The sequence below is a fragment of the Callithrix jacchus genome, chromosome 17 (genome assembly GCF_049354715.1).
Source record: "Callithrix jacchus isolate 240 chromosome 17, calJac240_pri, whole genome shotgun sequence".
Taxonomy (NCBI): domain Eukaryota; kingdom Metazoa; phylum Chordata; class Mammalia; order Primates; family Cebidae; genus Callithrix; species Callithrix jacchus.
Window position 1 is genome coordinate 58,439,712 of NC_133518.1, and position 19,105 is coordinate 58,458,816.

The 19,105-nt window shown below is 40.9% G+C and overlaps 1 protein-coding gene and 1 pseudogene across 2 annotated transcripts in view; one reads left to right on the forward strand and one right to left on the reverse strand.

Moving 5' to 3' along the window:
• EFHB (EF-hand domain family member B) overlaps positions 1–13,932 on the reverse strand; it is a 50,496-nt gene extending 36,564 nt beyond the window's left edge. For both annotated transcript variants that reach the window (XM_035277848.3, XM_002807669.6), the window contains exons 1-4: positions 12,941–13,932; positions 3,091–3,153; positions 2,419–2,562; positions 1,225–1,405 (exon numbers count right to left, since the gene is read on the reverse strand). In XM_035277848.3, the coding sequence (XP_035133739.2) occupies positions 1,225–1,405; positions 2,419–2,562; positions 3,091–3,153; positions 12,941–13,717 (1,165 nt within the window). In that variant the 5' untranslated portion in view covers positions 13,718–13,932. The remainder of the gene's footprint in view (positions 1–1,224; positions 1,406–2,418; positions 2,563–3,090; positions 3,154–12,940) is intronic.
• Positions 13,933–14,515: 583 nt separating this feature from the next.
• On the forward strand, positions 14,516–15,444 carry LOC100413516 (small ribosomal subunit protein uS5 pseudogene; annotated as a pseudogene).
• The last annotated feature ends 3,661 nt before the right edge of the window (positions 15,445–19,105 follow it).

Genomic DNA, 19,105 nt, shown 5'->3' on the forward strand with positions numbered 1-19,105 from the left:
GTTATGACATGACTGCTATAATGTCATGTCTAACATTTCATATATATTGGATTAAACCTAACAAAAAGAAGAGGCAGGGAATAGTGGCTCACACCTGTAATCCAAGCTGTTTGAGAGGTCAAGTTGGGAGAATCACTGAGTCCAGGAGTTTGAGGCCAGCCTGAAAACATGGTGAGACCCCAGTCTCTATATAAATACAAATATATATATGAAACATAAAAAGAAAAGGGTATTTTATCTGCTCTAAAAGACATTTTTCACGTGTCAAATTTTAACAAATTTTAGATCTGATGCAATAAGGTACCACTCCAGATTTTACATCCCAAAGTATAATTTATCTTCAGAGTAGATGTCACTCTTAAGGAAAATAATCTAAACCCTTAGAAAGTGGTGGAGGGGGGAAAGAAAGAAAAAGAAAATAATCTAATGAGCTTTTCAGTGAACAAAGGTAAGGTTCTGGAAGAGAGTCTCAATGGTTATGGAAAGACAGAGATAATTTCTCCACAAAATAAAGAAAGATGGAATTTGAGATCTCCTATGGTAAGACTCCTAGAGGGAGGGGATAACCTGAAAAAGAGTGTAGGAGAGAAATTTGAGAAAGAAAGGCCCGCAACAACATGGCAGGAAGCTGGGCCTTCAGAAGGAAGAATGGCCTGTGACCAATTCCAATATGTTATTTGTTGAAAGATGGTACTCTACTCCCTCTCAAAATCAGAGTGGAAGTCAACTATGCACTCTGCCCTGTGTTTGGTTAATATGCAGGTATACCTCATGGATCTGCATGAATGGAGTGCAGTATACAGCATTTCCCAAACTTACCTGTACCATGAACTCTGTTTTGTAAAAAGTTCAGAGTCATGAACACATGTGAAGCACTGGTGGAAATAAAACACACAAATAGATGTCCAGAGCAAAAGGACTGCAGCCCTTTAGCCAGTCCCAGTGCCAATTTTGTTGAGCTCTTTCCTGTCTTTACACCATGTCTACTCTGCTCACCATATCTGTATTGTACTCCAATACCTGAATTTTTCCTGCCTCTGCATACAAACACTTCAAGAATTTGGATTCTGAGAGTAACTTTCTTGCTACTATCCCATCTTTCCTTCTTGAATCATCATTTACACTATCACCAAACACTATACCAATGGGTGGGATATTTAATCCAATTTTCCAAAGAGACTTATTTTACCATCCCCTTCCCACCTCTTAATTTTTTTTTACTACCTCTGATGACTGCTGTCCCAAATGTCGTATTCATTGTATCCATTCCTTTAGGTAATCCTGGTGCTTGATCATGAGATTTTCCTAATGGTGCTCGTCGATTGCTAAGATATATAGATTCTTTTTTATCTTTAATTTTCTGTTGAAATGTGGTAATAGGCTGTGGGTTTATCAATGTGTTTGCCTAAAGAAATCATACAACGCACAAATATATCAACAAAAAAAAAGTATAAATCCGCAAATGGAAACCCTAATCAATAGCTGGGGAGAGGAGACTACACACACCTTCAGATGAACTTTCAGAATTGGCTATAACGTTTAAACATGCCTACACAAGAACTTTCTAATGAGTTAAAAGGTTTCAATGGCACTAAAGGGTTTACAACAAGAGCTTCCAGGTTACTCAACTCAAATATAAAGCACAAGAACCATGCGACTTCCAGAAGTTCTCTTCAGATATAGAGATCAGGTCTTCTAAATCTAGACTGTCCACTCGATAAACAGCAATAACAAACATTTTGACTCCACCTCCACTCAATGTCCATATAATACTCTATAGTGCCTCTAACCAAGTCACCAAGACAGTCTTTTTTTTTTTTTCCTTTTTGAGATGGAGTCTTGCTCTATCGCCCAGGCTAGATTGCAGTGGCATGATCTCCACCTCCCAGGTTCAAGCAATTGATTCAGCCAATTCAGCCTCCTGAGTAGCTGGGATTACAGGCACCCACCACCATGCCCTGGCTATTTTTTTTATTTTTAGTAGACAAGGGGTTTTGCCATGTTGGCCAGGCTGGTCTCAAACTCCTGACCTCGGGTGATCCTCTCACCTTGGCCTCCCAAAGAGCTGAGATTATAGGCATAAGCCACCACGCCCCATCAAGAAAGTCCTTCTTACTGTCTAACAAAGCCTGACAGCATTTCTCTTTGTTGTGAAAAAATGGAATGCAACTAGGCTTTTATCATTTGAGAGGAAAATAGTTTGTGGCTTAAACTATTAATTTCTTCATACTGTCTTGGCTGCTGCTGCTTGGAGTTTTTTTACTGCTCAAGATAAATGCTTTTGGAAGACAGATTGAGAAAGGGCTAGTAAAATTATGGGTGAAAAGGAGATTGGACCGAATGAATTTCACTAATACCTCATTTGTGCATTTTCACCTTGGTTAATTAATACACAAGTAAAAAGAGAAAATAAGTTACCGGTATTGAAATTTTAGATCTAATTCCATGTGTCAAATACGGTGCAATTTGGGGATCATTTGCTCTTCCGTAAAATACTCTTTCTACTCCAGCAGGTGGATATCTGAAGTTGAAATACTTTTTTGCCTCAGGTGGAGTAATTAGCTACAAAGAGTAAGTCAAGAAAACAGTATTAAGTACAGTTTCTAAAAATATTAGCACGACTGATCTACACCAATCAACCAACAACCTTAAGTGTATGTATGTAGTAAGTACATTAACTACAGCCCCAAATAATGAAAATCCCCCTAAAATATATTTATTTCTTAGTGAAAGTAAGCAACATTTTTTTCCCATGACACAGACCCTGAGAACACGTGCCTTAAACAACATATTTTAAATGTCGTATTTAGAAAACAACCAGGAAGTATCCAGGTTAGAAAACATACCATTATTCTTACTGAAATAAATTGAATCCTCTGTAATTGAATCCCTGTAGAGCTACAAATTGTAAGCCTGGGATTTTCACTGTCTTGAACAAAATCAATAGAAGATCTCAAAATACAGTAAAAAATCCAAATTGGCCACATTAAATTTATACCACTTTCGTAAGGAATGTTGAGTTGTCCATTTCTCAATGTTCACATTCAAGGTAAAAGTAGAAACATGAAGGTATATTTTGAAAGTGCTTACCCTGGGAAGTTTTTCAGTCAAGCAGGTTGCAACTCTGTAACCAACTGGAATAACTTTCCCTGCCTTTGGGGGGAAAAAATTGTTGATCATTGTCAAGGTAGAAGAGGAGCATTTTGAAGAATGAAATTTATTTCAAACTTGTCCTATGCCTCTGAGCCTACAAAGTTACTTTTGACTAACATAAAAGAAGGAAGAACAAATAGTAAATCTAAAGCAAGCTTCATACATAACAAACATTAAATGCTATGTATATATTATAAACATTTATAAAATTGTAAGCATATATTTTTACAGTGATAACATTGTTAGTGATTCATCCAGTTACAGGACTTCTGTGACATGTTGAGGAATTCAACTTTCCGAACAATCTTCTCATAGATCATAGATTAATTATTCATTGTCCTATATAACAGTGAAATAGGAATATGATATTTGGGAGGCCAAGAAGGGAGGGTTTCTCAAGGCCAGGAGTTCAAGGCTACAGTGAGCTATGATCACATCACTGCACTCCATCCTGGGCAATGGAGCAAGACCTTGTCTCTGAAAATAAATAAATAAATAAAATTTAAAACTAACAGTGTTCTGGGTCTCTGGAAAGAGGGGAGAGAGAACAAACAGACAAAAGCAGAGAAATTGAGAATTGAGTGGAGTGGATGGGTGAATGACTAGATGTGGGTTGGCAAGGAATGGATAGATTAGATAAATGGAGGGATGAATGGATGAACATATGAATTAATACCTATGGGTAGGTGAAAGCTCGTTATTATGTTCAATGTTGAGTGTGGAATTCCTTTTAGTGAGACAGCCATTGAGTCTTTAGGGTTTAAGAAACTATCCTGCTGACATCTCTGGGTATAAAAGAGGAAGTCTACCAACACAGCCAGGCAGAAAGCTGAATTGCTTTGCTTAAAAAAAATGGGAGAAAATATGATCTTTGTAGTGTCTAATGTTTTCATATGAATTATTAGACTCCAGTTTGATAGGGAGGAGCAAAACAACTTCTGATTAGATACACTAAGAAGCAAAAAGCAAGGAGATGACAAATAAATTGAGAAGCTGGGAGGAGTCCAAGGTCTAGCAACAGGGAGAGAGGCTGGGGGGGGGGACCAAGGTGGGAAATAAGACAGGAAGAAGCAGCCCAGTCTTAACACCGTATCTTCTGTAAATTCTACCCACCCAATTACATTATGTGAGAAGAACTTTGTGTAAAAAAAGAAAGGAACTGTGTCATAACCTGGGCAAAAGCAAGGCTGAGAAGATGGAGAAGAAATATAGTGAGATTTTTTTTTTTTTAATTCACTTGGAAGTTATAAGAAATCTCACTGATACCAGGGAATATTGTCTCTCTAGCTATACTTAGGATAGGAACGCAAGTCGTTTTTTAAAATATGAAGGCTGCCAGGCACAGTGACTCACACCTATAATCCCAGCACTTTGGGAGGCCAGGACAAGTGAATTATTTGAGGTCAAGAGTTTGAGACCAGCCTGACCAACATGGTGAAACCCTGTCTTTACTAAAAATACAAAAACTAGGCAGGCATGTTGTCATGTGCCTGTAATCCCAGCTACTCAAGAGGCTGAGGCAAGAGAATCGCTTGAAGCCAGGAGACAGATTGCAGTGAGCCAAGATCATGCCATTGCACTACAGCCTGGGTGACGAACAAAACTCCACCTCAAAAAAGAAAAAAAAAAATGTTATAAAGGGGATCAGAATAGCCACCCAAAAATATGCCACTTTTGCATAAGGATTATTTTGAGCTGAAGGCAGTTGAGAATCAAGATACAGAAAGAGTTAACATTTGGAAGAAGGTATGGTAAAGCTTGGATCTGAAAATAGAAAGACTGGTTGAAAGTTTGTATTCAGGGCAATTGGATCCCGTTCTTCATCCTATGTTATCCTTGTTTTCCTACCCTTCCACACAAGCTCTCAACTCCTCTTGCCAAACTGTGAATTTGTTTTCGCAAAGGGGTTTTGTAGCCAAAGACATCAAGCCCAAGGTAAGGTAGCAGGGCATTAATAAGAGCATTAATAAATAAAAGTATATTCTCTGTAATGCATTTCCTCTAGCTTTCTCTTCCACTGGGCCCCTGGAGAGCCAGCAGCCAAAAGTCAAACCAGCCCTCTAGCCTGTAGGCAGTGCATAGGAAAGGAAGTAGGGCATCATGAACATAGAGATTTGAAAGCCAGCCTGCTTGGGTTCAAATATCTGCCAATAAATAAGCTGTGTCACCCTGTTACTCAGCCTCAATTTGCTCACAATGGAGATGGTGATAACCTCATAGAGATCACTGTGAGGATTAAATGAGTTAATACATATAAAATGCTTAGAGCAGTGTCCACATATGCTACATGCTGAATAAGTTTCAATTGTTATTACCATTATCACTAGTCTCTGGAAAATGTGAATAACCTAGAGGAAAAAAGTTAATACTGGGGACTCTCCCAAAATAAAGGCTGCCTCATAACTCGATCACCCTATAACAAAGTCCCAGGGTAAACAAGCCTTGCAACACACACACAGCTACTAATTTTCTTTGTAGTATCTAATGTTTTATTTGTTTTGTTTTGTTTTGTTTTGTTTTTGAGACAGGGTCTGACTCTGTCGTCTAGGCTGGAGTGCAGTGGTACAGATCTCAGCTCACTGCAACCTCTGCCTTTCAACCTCAGCTCACAGCAACCTCCACCATCCTCCCACCTCAGCCTCCCTAGTAACTGGGACTACAAGCATGGGCCACCATGCCAAGCTAATTTTGTATTTTTTTTTTGAGTTTTTTGCCATGTTGCCCAGGCTGGTCTCAAACTTCTGAGCTGAAGTGATCTGCCCACTTTGGCCTCCCAAAATGGTGGGATTACAGGTGTGAGCCACCACGCCCAGCCTGCCTAATGTTTTAATATGAATTTTTAGACTCTAATTTGAAAGGGAGGGGTAAAATAAGCTAATAAAAAACATACACAAACATAGAGGGAACAGGAAACTGTAAACAAATGAAAGAGATTGCCTGAGCAATATAAGATGTTGTATTCATAAAACAAGATTAGAAATATTAAAAGACAACCAGAAAAGAAATAACTTTTTAGAATTTAGCTATGATAATCTAAATAAAATTTCTACTTTTCACCTATTGTTTTAACAAGTACTGATGAGCTGGGCGTGGTGGCCTATGCCTATCATCCCAGCACTTTGGGAGGCTGAGGCAGGAGGACTGCTGAAGGCCAGTGTTCAAGACCAGCCTGGACAACAAAGTGAGACCCTTATCTCTTAAAAAAAAAAAAAACAAAGAGAGAGAGAGAGAGAAACAAAAAAAAGAACAAATGATTCTTTCCTAAATCATTTTTACTGTGATGGTTGCCAACCGAAGACTTTCTAATTCTAGCATTCTTTCTACATTTATTAATTACATTATACTGCAAGGAAGTTTTCTTTTTTCACTTTTTTTTTCTTTTTTTTGAGATGGAGTCTCACACTGTTGCCCAGGCTGGAGTTCAGTGGCATGATTTCAGCTCACCATAACCTCCATCTCCCAGGTTCAAGCAATTCTCCTGCCTCAGCCTCCCAAGTAGTTGGGACTACCAGTGGATGCCACCATGCCCAGCTGATTTTTGTATTTTTAGTAAAGATGGGGTTTCACTTTGTTGGCCAGGCTGGTCTCGAACTCCTGACCTCGTTATCTGCCCACCTTAACCTCCCAAAGTGCTGGGATTACAGGCATGAGCCACCACACCTGGCCTTTTCTCACTATTCATTCACACATTTATGTATTTTCATCCCTATGTATTCATGGATTTCTATTTTATTCAACGGTAATTTTATTTAATATTCAGTGTATACCAGTTTGCGCTAGGGGAGGCCTCATCAAGCTTGTTTCTTCAAGTTTGTTTCATATTTGCATGATTCTTTGGGATTCTCCTCACTTTTTGGCTCACAAAGATGTTCCATGTTCATATTATACATGCCTGAGCAAGTCCTAGAGTCAGCCATTTCTCCAAGGAGCTTAATTTATTTTCATAGAGAATAGTATTAAGAAATAAAGATCTGAACCAGGCGTAGTGGCTCATGCCTGTAATCCTAGCACTTCAGGAGGCTGAGGTGGGTGGATCATGAGTCCCAACTACTGGGGAGGCTGAGGCAGGAGAATCACTTGAACCCAGGAGGCAGAAGTTGCAGTGAGCTGTGATCGCACCACTGCACTCCAGCCTGGTGACAGAGTGAAACTCAGTCTCAAAACAAAATAACAAAATTTAAAAATAAAATAAAATAAGCTCTTCCAGTTCCCTGAATGCACCCTGATGCAAGATGATTATCCTCAAGGATTGATCTTGCAGACTATTCACAATAGGGATTTTCATCTAAACTCTCCCCAGTACTTGACACTGGGTTTCAACTTCACCCAAATGCACTGTCTTCCTACTCTTGAGACTCAGGGGCATCAAATACTTTACCATCCCATCCCCTGGTCAGGACGTTAGGGATTGCCTTCCCTTCCCTTTTCAGCTGTTTGAGTTTAACCAAGCTTGCAAGAAGTAGATAATACTATAAATAAATACTGTAGTATATATAAATACTATAGTGTATATATAGTATATACTATATATGACTATATATATAGTAAATAATATAGTAGCTAATATTATAAATAACATATAAAGAAAGCATAAAGACAATTGGAAAGATGGAAAGCTTCTCAATTATTTTAATACACTAGCATTACCCTAATACCTAACTCAGAAAAAGATACCACAAAAAGAAAAACTACTGTCAAAATTTACAGAGAAACACAGATACAAAAATCCTAGTGAAACACTGACAAGTCAAATCCAGGAATGTATTATAAACATAATATATGACAAGTAGGGCTTAGGCAAAGAATATGAAGAAGGTTTACCCTTAGAAAACAAACTACTTTAATTCAGAAAAATATACATATTTCAACAAATGTGGGGAAAGCTTTTCATAGATTGTTTTTCACAGTTCTGATTTTTAAACTTTCTTAGCAAATTGGAAATGGATACAAGTGTTCTCAACTTAAAAATAAAAAATCTCCCACGAAATCATACATAATAGTGAAACATTAGAATCATTCCCATTAAAATCAGAAAAGAGACCTTGTTGTTGTTTTGTTTGTTTGTTTGTTTGTTTGTTTGTTTGAGACAGTCTCTCGCTCTGTTGCCCAGGCCAGTGGTGCGATCCTGGTTCACTGCAACCTTCGCCTCCTAGGCTCAAGTGATTCTCCTGCCTCAGCCTCCCAAGTAGCTAGGATTACATGCACCCGCCACCATGCCCAGCTAATTTTTGTATTTTTTAGTTGAGGCATTGTTTTAATTTACCTTTGTAAATTAAAGGTAAATTAAAACAATGTCTAGCAAATTATTATTTTTAAAATTTATTGCTACAATCATTTAGGAAGAGATTTGGCAATAGAAACTAGAAAAACAGCCATGCTTTTGGCTTCTGCTGAAACTCTATCCTTAAGGAAATATTCCAACTCATATAAAAAGACGTTTTTCTTTTTTCTATTTTTTTTCATTTGGTTTAAAGATGAGGTCTCACTATGTTGCCCAGGTTGATCTCAAACTCCTGGGCTCAAGTAGTCCTCCCACCTCAGCTTCACAAAGTGCTGGGATTACAGATATGAGCCGCCATGCCTGGCTGACAAACTATTTTATAGAAAATTCTGGAAAAATAAAAACTAAATTCCCAACAATAGAAAGAGTTAACTAAAGAATTGGCTTGGCCAGGTGTGGTAGCTCACACCTGTAATTCCTGTATTTTGGGAGGCTGAGGCGGGTGGTTCACCTAAGGTCAGCAATTCAAGACCAGCCTGACCAGCATGATGAAAACCCATCTCTACCAAAAATACATTACAGGGAGTGGTGGCAGGCACCTGTAATCCCAGATATTCAGGAGGCTGAGGCTGGAGAATTGCTTGAACCCAGGAAGTGGAGATTGCTGTGAGCCAAGATGGCCCCACTGCACTCCAGCCTGGGTGACAGTGCGAGACTCTGTCTCAAAAAAAAAAAGAATTGGCTTAAATATTTTTTATCATTAAAAGATCTTTTTGAAGTCCTTGTAGTAATAGTGAAATATTATTAAATAACCAATGAAAAATAAAAACAATTTTACACTCAATGTAATAACTGCATAAAAGTGCATTTGGATGAAAGCGTCATAAAAGTATAGTGTAAGTAATTAAGAACTTAGGCTCTCAAGTAGGAATTTGAGACTTCAAATCCTACCACTTTTTAGCTGTCTGACTTTAGCCCAATTACCTAAATTTGCTTCCACTTCCTTACCTGTAACACAGGATTTAGTAATAGTAGATGCCTCACAGGTCACTATAAGGGCAAATGAATTAATACCAGCAAAGGTCTATGAATAGCAATATTAATACAGTGAGCCACCAATAAATATTAATGATCGTTAAACAGTAAAGTGCTAACAGGCACTGTATTTTTTTTTTTTTTTTTTTTTTTTTTTTTGAGACGGAGTCTTGCTCTGTCACCAGGCTGGAGTGCAGTGGCACAATCTCAGCTCACTGCAACCTCCACCTCCTGGGTTCAAGCGATTCTTCCGCCTTAGCCTCCCCAGTAGCTGGAACCACAAGCACGTGCCACTACGACCGGCTAATTTTTTTCTATTTTTAGTAGAGACGGGGTTTCACCATGTTGGCCAGGATGGTATCGATCTCTTGACCTCGTGACCCACCAGCCTCGGCCTCCCAAAGTGCTGGGATTACAGGCATGAGCCACCATGCCCGGCAATAGGCACTGTATTAAGGAGGTAAGATTATAGGCGTTTTTATCCCTGTTTTCTATATTTTCTATAATGTTAATACTCTTGTGTTACAATCAAAATATTTTAACATCTTAAAAATTATTTTTAAATGAAGCCTTCTTTCTAACGAAGTTTAACCCCTCCTCTTGCCTATAATCCTAAGTACATTCCCTCCCACTCATCTAGGATCTGGTTCTACCCATTCTATTCCTTTGTGTTATCTCAAACTCCTCCCCTGATTCACTAAATGATAAGATTCCTAAACGGAATCTTTACTCCTTCTCTTCACTGTCATACTTCTTAAGGAAAAAAATTTCAAGATAGCTTTCTCCAATTCTAATAACCCATTCACTTTTAGGTATATTATAATCTGAATTCTTTTTCTATTATGTCATTCTAACAATGTTGGTAATTCTTAATGTCCAAAGTTAGTTAATGTTATTTTTACTTTATTTTTAGAGACAGGCTCTCATTTTGTCATCCAGACTGGAGTGCAGTGGTGTGATCATAGCTCCCTGGAAACTTGAACTCGCAGGCTCAAATTATCTTCCCAGCTCAGCCTCCCAAGTAGCTAGGATTACAGGCACACGCTACCACACCTGGCTAATTTTTTCTCTTTTTTGTATAATAAGGCTCTTGCCATATTGCTCAGGCTGATGACAAACTTCTGGCCTCGAAAAACCCTCCTGCCTGCTGGGCATGGTGGCTGTAATCCCAGCACTTTGGGAGGCTGAGGTGGGCAGACCACTTGAGGTCAGGAGTAGGGGACCAGCCTGGACAAGATGGCGATAGAGACAAGCCTGTCTCTATCAAAAATACAAAAATTTTAAATTAAAAAAAAAAAAAAAAAAAAAAACAAGAAAAAATAATTAGCTGGGTGTGGTGGCATGCTCCTATAATTCCAGCTACTGTGAGGCTGAGGCGCAAGAATTGCTTGTGCTCAGAAGGCAGAGTTTGCAGCAAGCTGAGATGGCACCACTGTACTCCAGCCTGGATGATGGAGTGAGACCCTGTCTCAAAAAACAAAAAACCCTCCTGCTTCAGCCTCCCAAAGTGCTAAGATTACAGGTATGTACCACTGCACCAAGCCTATCAGAGATGGTTTTAACACTGCTGGTCACTCTCTCCTTGACATTCTCTTCCTTGTCCTATCACATTTAGAAAGGAAGGTATGAGAAGTGGGAGGAAGTAAAGGTTTTATAATTGCCCGGGCTGGAAACTGGGAGCTGGTGTCTGCATGTGTGTGAGATCAGATCAGATCAGATCAGAAGCTATAAACTGCAGAACCAATCCAGAAATGGGAACAGGTGTGGTCAAGTAAAGTGGCTGGGAAAATCCAAAGAGGAAACCAGAAAGCAATGTGAGACAAAGGAAAAAAAACATTCTGAGTCTGAAGGGGAAAGTCTTCAAACCCAGACAAACTTTTGTGGAAGCACTATGATGTCTTCAGCTGAGTTTTATTCTCAAATTTCAGTGTGTGGAATCTTTTATTCTCATTGTACCTTAAGACACTTTCTTATGTTCCTCAATACCACTATCTCAGACTTACCTTTGTCTTCGCTGACTGGTCTTTCTCCAATTTAATCATCCAGGCTTCCTTCTATTTATCAAACATGTATTTATTGAATGACCACCATAAGCCAGGTATTGTGATATGTCATGAAGGTAAACAATAAACAAGATAGAGTCCTTGCCCTCAATAACTCTCCTTATTAACATCTTCTTCACTGACCACCTCATGTCAATATTTCCCAAGATTCTTGTCTTGATTCTCTTCTCTCATTCACACCCATGGGGCATCAATCGTCTCATATTACCCCCTGTCTCCCTGGCTTCTTGACCTGATATCTCATACTGAAGATAGCCAACACTGAATATTCATTTGCCACCAAACTCAAAGAGATCATTAACAACACAGACACTGCTGAGTCATCCATAAACTTCCCTTACCATGTAGATCCACAACTCAGTGGCTTTTTTTAAAGTATCATCTAAAAAACCTCTCAAAAGTGTGGTCTCCTTTCTATTCTTTGTAACTCTACATTAATTCCAGTCCATCAGAACTTTGCAATGTCCTTCTAACTTCTTACTTATCACTGTCTCCCCCTTCCAGTCCATCATAACTACTGATATCAGAATTATCCTTCTAAAAGGGAAATTTTGTTTATTTCTACCCTCATTAAGATCCATCATTGATGCTGTGTCCATATGTTTTATCCTTATCTTTGGGGCCTTCAGATGTCTTCTACGTATTTCTTCTTTATCTTCATCTCTCAACACCCCGCTGGCCAAATAGAACTGTTACGCCTCTCAAACATAGGAAGCTTTGGTTGTGCTCTGGACCTTTTTATGCCCAAAATGCTGTAACCTCATTCTTTCTTCAGACAAATACTGAAACCTTTCGATGTTAGCTCAATTATTACTTTTCCTATTAAGCCTTTCCCATCTCCTCTAAATAGAATTGCACAATCTTTACACTGTGTTCTGTATTCAGTGTGTACTTCTATGAAGGAAGAATCATATGTTTTGTGTTCATTTAGAAAACTGTATACCATTCCTTTAATTATCTGTGAGCCTAAACCTAGAGGTAGGGATCATGTACTTTTCATTTTATTTTGTCCTGTACTCGGAACAATAGCGACCACAAGTCTTTGCTGAAAGAATGCATAACTCACAGACTAAGCAATGAATGGAAAAAGAAACACTTTTCTTTTTCCAGTCATAGTACGAATATTAGGACATAACATGTATCTTCATGTATCTCAATACGTGAGAGACTTGAGGAAAATGAAATGAAGATTAAAGGAGAAAAGAGAAAGAAATCAGAATAAACCACTGGTGTGCACAGAAAACAAAGCTGACATCTGAGAAGGGAGGCTGAGAATCAGAAATCTAAGTAACATCTGCAAAGAAACATCTGCAAAGAGTCTAGTGGAGCAAGAAATATAGGAATCTCGTGAAATCTTTGTGATTTGTCTCTGCAAACCAAAACAAGTTTCATCACTTTATCATCTCAATAAAGACATGGTTATACATAGTTTAGCTCCCCGGGAAAGTGGTAGGAAAAAAAAACTTACACTTGGCCAACAAGGTGTCCGATCAAAAAATTTCCCAGAGTATATGGGTCTGATGCGATCTGGAGGTTCCACTCCTGGTTCATTATTTCCAGCTTCCACTCTCTCTTCGGGTTGTTGAGCAAACTGGCGTTGGGGAGGTTCTATCACCAAGCCCATTTGGGGCTCTGAATTCTTAGTTTCATCTGACTCCTCTGTTTGGGGTAGTCCAATGTCTACCTCCACAGGAGGCTTAATCTCTGTGCTGGGTTTCATCACAACACAGGTGGACTCTTTTTCCACTTCCTGTCTTGGTTCCATACCTAAGGCAGGCTTTCCCACTAATTCCTCTACCCCTTCAGGGCCACTAGCCAAAGGAGATCTCCTGCTCCCTACAGTCTGTGGAATTCCACACACCCTGCCCAAAGGAGGCTGTATTCTGCGTTCATGGGTACATCCTGCAAGAAGACTCTCATTTTCTAACCCCATTCTTCCTGGCAACAGAGAAAATTTTGTTCCCTGTGAGGCTGAGACACTGTCAACTCCTAAACTGGCCCTCTGCATGTGAGTCCTAGAAATATTCTGTCTTTCTAATCCCATGTCAAGCCCCTTGCTCAATTTGGTTTCTGGTGATGCCATCCTTCCCTCATATTTATTACTAACCACAGGGCTCTCCCCGCATTGGGAATCTTCTTTTCCTAATCCCACTCTGATCCCCAACTCCATGGGAAATTTTGTTCCCATGATGACCCTCCTGCCTCCTAAATCATCCTTTCCCTCGTGGGGGTGTCCAATCTCCATATTCAGGGACGATTTCGAAGCCCAAATACTCTCATTTCTCCAAGAGCACTCATCTCTAAGGGGAAAGCTGTACCTGGCTCGAGGGGTGTTTCCAATCCCTTGGGGAACCCCACTCTCACGAAAGAGCACCACCTCACTCGGACTCCCTGCCCACTGCTTCCTGCCTGCCTGCCTCTTAACACCCAGCGGGGTTCACAGAAGAAAAGATGGAGTCTGTTTATCCGGTTACCTGGGAAACAGGGGCGGGGCTTGGCGCTCAATTCCTCCGGGGACGGGGACGGATCCCCGTTCCCGTCTCATTCTCTCCCCTCTCCCCTCTTACCCTCCTCTCTCCTCTCCTCCCCTCTCCTCCCCTCCCCTCCCCTCCTCTTTCTCCTCCCTCCCCTTGCCCTTGTCTCTTGCCTGTCCTCTCTTCTTTCTCCCTCTCTCTCCCCTCTCCCCGTCTTCACCTCTAGCCCTGCTTCCTCTCTTTTTCTTTACTGTATTTGAAGGGCAAGAAAACTTAAGTGATGTGACTTTGGACGCTAGATCAAATGTTCACCAACTTCTCTGGTTTCCCAAGCAACACAGCCCTTTTAGGATGGTTTCAATGATTGGGTTCCTCCTGGCCATTGGCTTCTTAATGTTGGTGATGATGAACAAATAAATTTTCTGATGATGATCACTTTTTTTAGGTCCTTCCTTATCCAAGTACCTCCAATCTGCATGTAGTTATTTTAGTGATAAAAAAGGACTTTAGCTTCTTCTCCAATAAAACACCAAATGGCGGATGACGCCGGTGCAGGGGGTGGGGGGTGGGCCCGGAGGCCCCGGGGGCCCCGGGATGGGGAACCGCGGTGGCTTCCGCGGAGGTTTCGGCAGTGGCATCCGGGGCCGGGGTCGCGGCCGTGGACGGGGCCGGGGCGAGGCCGCGGAGCTCGCGGAGGCAAAGCCGAGGACAAGGAATGGATGCCTGTCACCAAGTTGGGCCGCCTGGTCAAAGACATGAAGATTAAATCTCTGGAGGAGATCTATCTTTTCTCTATGCCCATCAAGGAATCTGAAATCATTGACTTTTTCCTGGGGGCCTCTCTCAAGGATGTGGTTTTGAAGATTATGCCGGTGCAGAAGCAGACCCGTGCTGGCCAGCGCACCGGGTTCAAGGCCTTTGTTGCTGTTGGGGACTACAATGGTCACGTGGGTCTGGGTGTTAAGTGTTCCAAGGAGGTGGCCACTGCCATCCGTGGGGCCATCATCCTGGCCAAGCTCTCCATTGTCCCCGTGCGCAGAGGCTACTGGGGGAACAAGATCGGCAAGCCCCACACTGTCCCTTGCAAGGTGACAGGCCGCTGTGGTTCTGTGCTGGTGCGTCTCATCCCCGCGCCCAGGAGTACTGGCATCATCTCAGCACCTGTGCCCAAGAAGCTGCTTATGATGGCTGGTATCGATGACTGCTACACCTCAGCTAGGGGCTGCACTGCCACCTTGGGCAACTTTGCCAAGGCCACCTTTGATGCCATCAATAAGACTTACAGCTACCTGACCCCCGATCTCTGGAAGGAGACAGTGTTCACCAAGTCTCCCTATCAGGAATTCACTGACCACCTTGTCAAGACCCACACCAGAGTCTCCGTGCAGAGGACCCAAGCTCCAGCTGTGGCTACAACATAGGGTTTTTATACAAGAAAAATAAAGTGAATTAACATTGTAAAAAAAAAAAAAAAAAAAAAAAGGACTTTAAATTCTGGAAATGTTATATTTAACAACTGTGGCATAAAAACATCTTAAAGTCCTTGAGAACATTTATACTTTAATAACTAAGCTTTAAATCACATTTAAAGTGAATACTTTAAAGTTTGAGATATGCTACACAATAAGCCATATTGTATCTTTAAATAATGTGGCAAATTAAAACTGTGTTGTTTTTAAGTTGATTTTCTTTAAATTAAGGTTTCACCTCTCAGATTTTAATGAAAGTGTATTTGATAAATATTTGTCATGTTCTACACATATAGATATAAAACACCTAGCTTAGAATTTGAACTGCATTAGGGCAGGCACAGTGGCTCACACCTGTAATCCCAGCACTTTGGGAGGCTAAGGCAGGCAGATCACTTGAGGTTAGAAGTTAGAGACCAGATTGGCCAATATGGTGAAACCCCATCTCAACTAAAATAGAAAAATTAGGTGGCATGGTGGTGAGCACCTGTAATCCCAGCTACTCAGGAGGCTGAGGCAGGAGAATCGCTTGAACCTGGAAGCAGAGGTCGCAGTGAGCCAAGATCGCACCATTGCACTCCAGCCTAGCTGACAAGAGCAAAACTCAGTCTCAAAATAATAAAAAAAATAAAAAAGGTGAGTAAGGTTTGCTAGGGAGGCCAAGGCAGGAGGATCACTTGAGATCAGGAGTTCACTATCAGCCTGGCCAACATAGTGAAAACCCATCTCTACTAAAAATTAAAAAACTACCTGGGTGTTGTGATGCTCACCTGTGGTCTCAGCTACTTAGGAGGCTGAGGGAAGAGAATCACTTGAACCAGGGAGACAGAGGTTGCAGTGAGCTGAGATCACACCACTGCACTCCAGCCTGGGCACATAGCACAACTTTGTCACAAATACAAAAAACTATATTCTACAACTTTCTAGAAGGTTAATATAAATATTCTTCTCCTGAGTTCTTTTTTTTATGGTGCCAAATTTAAGTAGTTTTATTTAAGACACTGCATTGTCCATGCAGTGCTTATAAAGTACAATGTTAGTTCCTTCCACGTGCATATGTTCCACATTCAAGTATTGAGAATGCCCAAGAATTTACTATAGCAGCTCAATTTTTAAACTGCCACAGACAGCCATAGTGTGACCACGAAGAATATCCTGAAGACAAAGCTAACACACACAAAATAGGACAGCACTGAGATCATCAGGACCAAAGCTCTGATCAAACTATACCTAAAACTCACATAATAATAGATGTATCAATTACACGAGCCAATGTCCCTGCTTTGGTTATCTTATTTTGTCGCATTTTCAGTTATCTTATACCGAAACATATTTATGTCTACCACACCTAACAGTCAACATCCCTTAGGACTTTACCTCCAGGAAACTTTTCATGGCTGGTAAATGCTCTTCTCTCTTTTCCTTTGAGCATCTCCAGTACCAAGAGTCTGAGTCACTCACCTTATCACTTCTCTCTCTCTGACATACACACATACAACAAACTTTTGTGGCATGTTTGTGGTGTTTTACCTAATTTTCTGCCTTTCCCTTGGTTATAGTCCTGACCCTGGTACAAGATAACATTCAACATTTGTTACACTGAACTGTGACTGTCAGTGCTTCTGTCTCCTCCTCTCCTGAAGACTGTTAGCTCCTGAGGGCCTAACAGTCCCTTGACTCAACTCCTCTCTACTTCAATGTTTAATGCTTTGACCCAAAAAGATGAAGCTTAGTAGCGACAGAGATGGAAAGCTGAAGGACAGTCATCCAAGCTTGTTTACTAACATTTTTGTGTCCCTCCCTAGTTACCTGCCTTCATGCCTTTGCCAGAGAGGGAGCCACCTAGGTTCCCTCCACCTGGAATGTCTATTTTCACACATCCCAAATCCTACCCTTTTAATCTCAAGGCCAACTCTGAAACAAGGAAGGGCTGTCATTGACTCGGAAAGGACATGGTAATATTCCGTATCTTGATAGGGATCTCAGTTACACAAGCCTCTAAAAGCGGCTTTGATAAATCACTGTAGAACTGAACAACTGATATTGAACTGGCATGGATGATACTCACACCTTCCAACAACTTTGTGTTATAGATTTGGTTGTATCTCCTCTACAGGAGTTTAAGGCCCACTGCCCCTGTTGACCCAGCCATCTTCCTACATTTCTCAAACACCACCTTCCTCATGAAGCCAACTCAATTTCCTGCCCCAGTTTGGAATAATCTCTTCAATGCCTTTAAAGGCTTACTTTCTCAGCTCTTCTTTTTTTTTATGAGGTTACAGGCCTTTGGGGGCAAATTTTGACTGGGAAAAATTAAACTACATTGATAAAAAAAAATCTGCCACAGAATTTGCTACATATTTGGGTCCTTCAATGTTTTAAGTGTGTGGAACAATGCTACATCTAGACTTGCATTGGCTTATTCAGTGGTGGACTCTAAGGAAGCACCACCAGAAGGAAGAAATCCACCAACAATGAATCCTCTAGGCATTCCTCCTGCACTCTGCTACAGTTTGGTAATGATGGGATTGCAGACTTTCTCCAGCTCTTTCTGCTGATGTTCAAATTCTTCCTTCTCAACATCCTGATTCTTATCTAGATCCACTTAATAATTTCATCATACCTGAAAGAATCTTCTGTTTGTCATCATGAATCATCAAGAATCTTGCCTTGAAGTTTCTCATCTTCAACAGTTTGAAAATGTTCATCATAATATGTTAGGAAAAAAAATGAAGAGTTTTTTTTCCTTTTTTTTTAGTAGAGACAGGGTTTCACATGTTGGCCAGGCTGGTTTCAAACTCCTGACTTCAGGTGATCTGCCTGCCTCAGCCTCCCAAAGTGCTGGGATTACAGGCATGAGCCATTGTGCCCCAGAAAGTAAAAAAGTAGCCTGATGTGTGAGTGCAGTGGTTGTTCACAGGTGCGATCCCACTACTGGTCAGCATAGGAGTTTTGATCTGCTCCGTTTCAGACCTGGGCTGGTTCACCCCTCCTTAGGCAACCTAGTGGTCCCCAGCTCCCGGGAGTTTACCATATTGATGCCGAACTTAGTGTGGACACCCTATCGGCATGGCACACTACAGCCCAGAACTCCTGGACTCAAGTGATCCTCCAGCCTCAGCCTCCCAAGTAGCTGGGACTAAAGGCACGCACCACCGTGCCTGGCCATAAATTCTTTAAATGACTTTGCAGTGTGTAAATCAAGGCAACTTTGTATAAGGGCTCATTCAATTCATTCATTCGTTCTACAAAAAGGTATTGAGTCCCTCCCCATTTTGTGTCAGTGTTGGGAATACAACGGAATACAGTTGGCCCTCTGTATTCTGTAGAAAGCATTTGAGTTAAAAAAAAAAAAAAAAAAAAAAAGGCAGTCGGTCATGGTGACTCACACCTGTAATCCCAGCACTTTGGAAAGCCAAGGCGGGCAGATCACCTGAGGTCGGGAATTTGAGACCAGCCTGACCAGCAAGGAGAAATCCCATCTCTACTAAAAAATATAAAATTAGCCAGACATGATGGCACGTGTCTGTAATCCCAGCTACTTGGGGGTGGGGGGGCTGAGGGAGGAGAATTGCTTGAACCTGGGAGGCAGAGGTTGAGGTGAGGTGAGATTGTGCCATTGCACTCTAACCTGGGCAACAAGAGTGAAACTCCATCTCAAAAAAAAAAAAAAAAAAAGCAATATAAAAT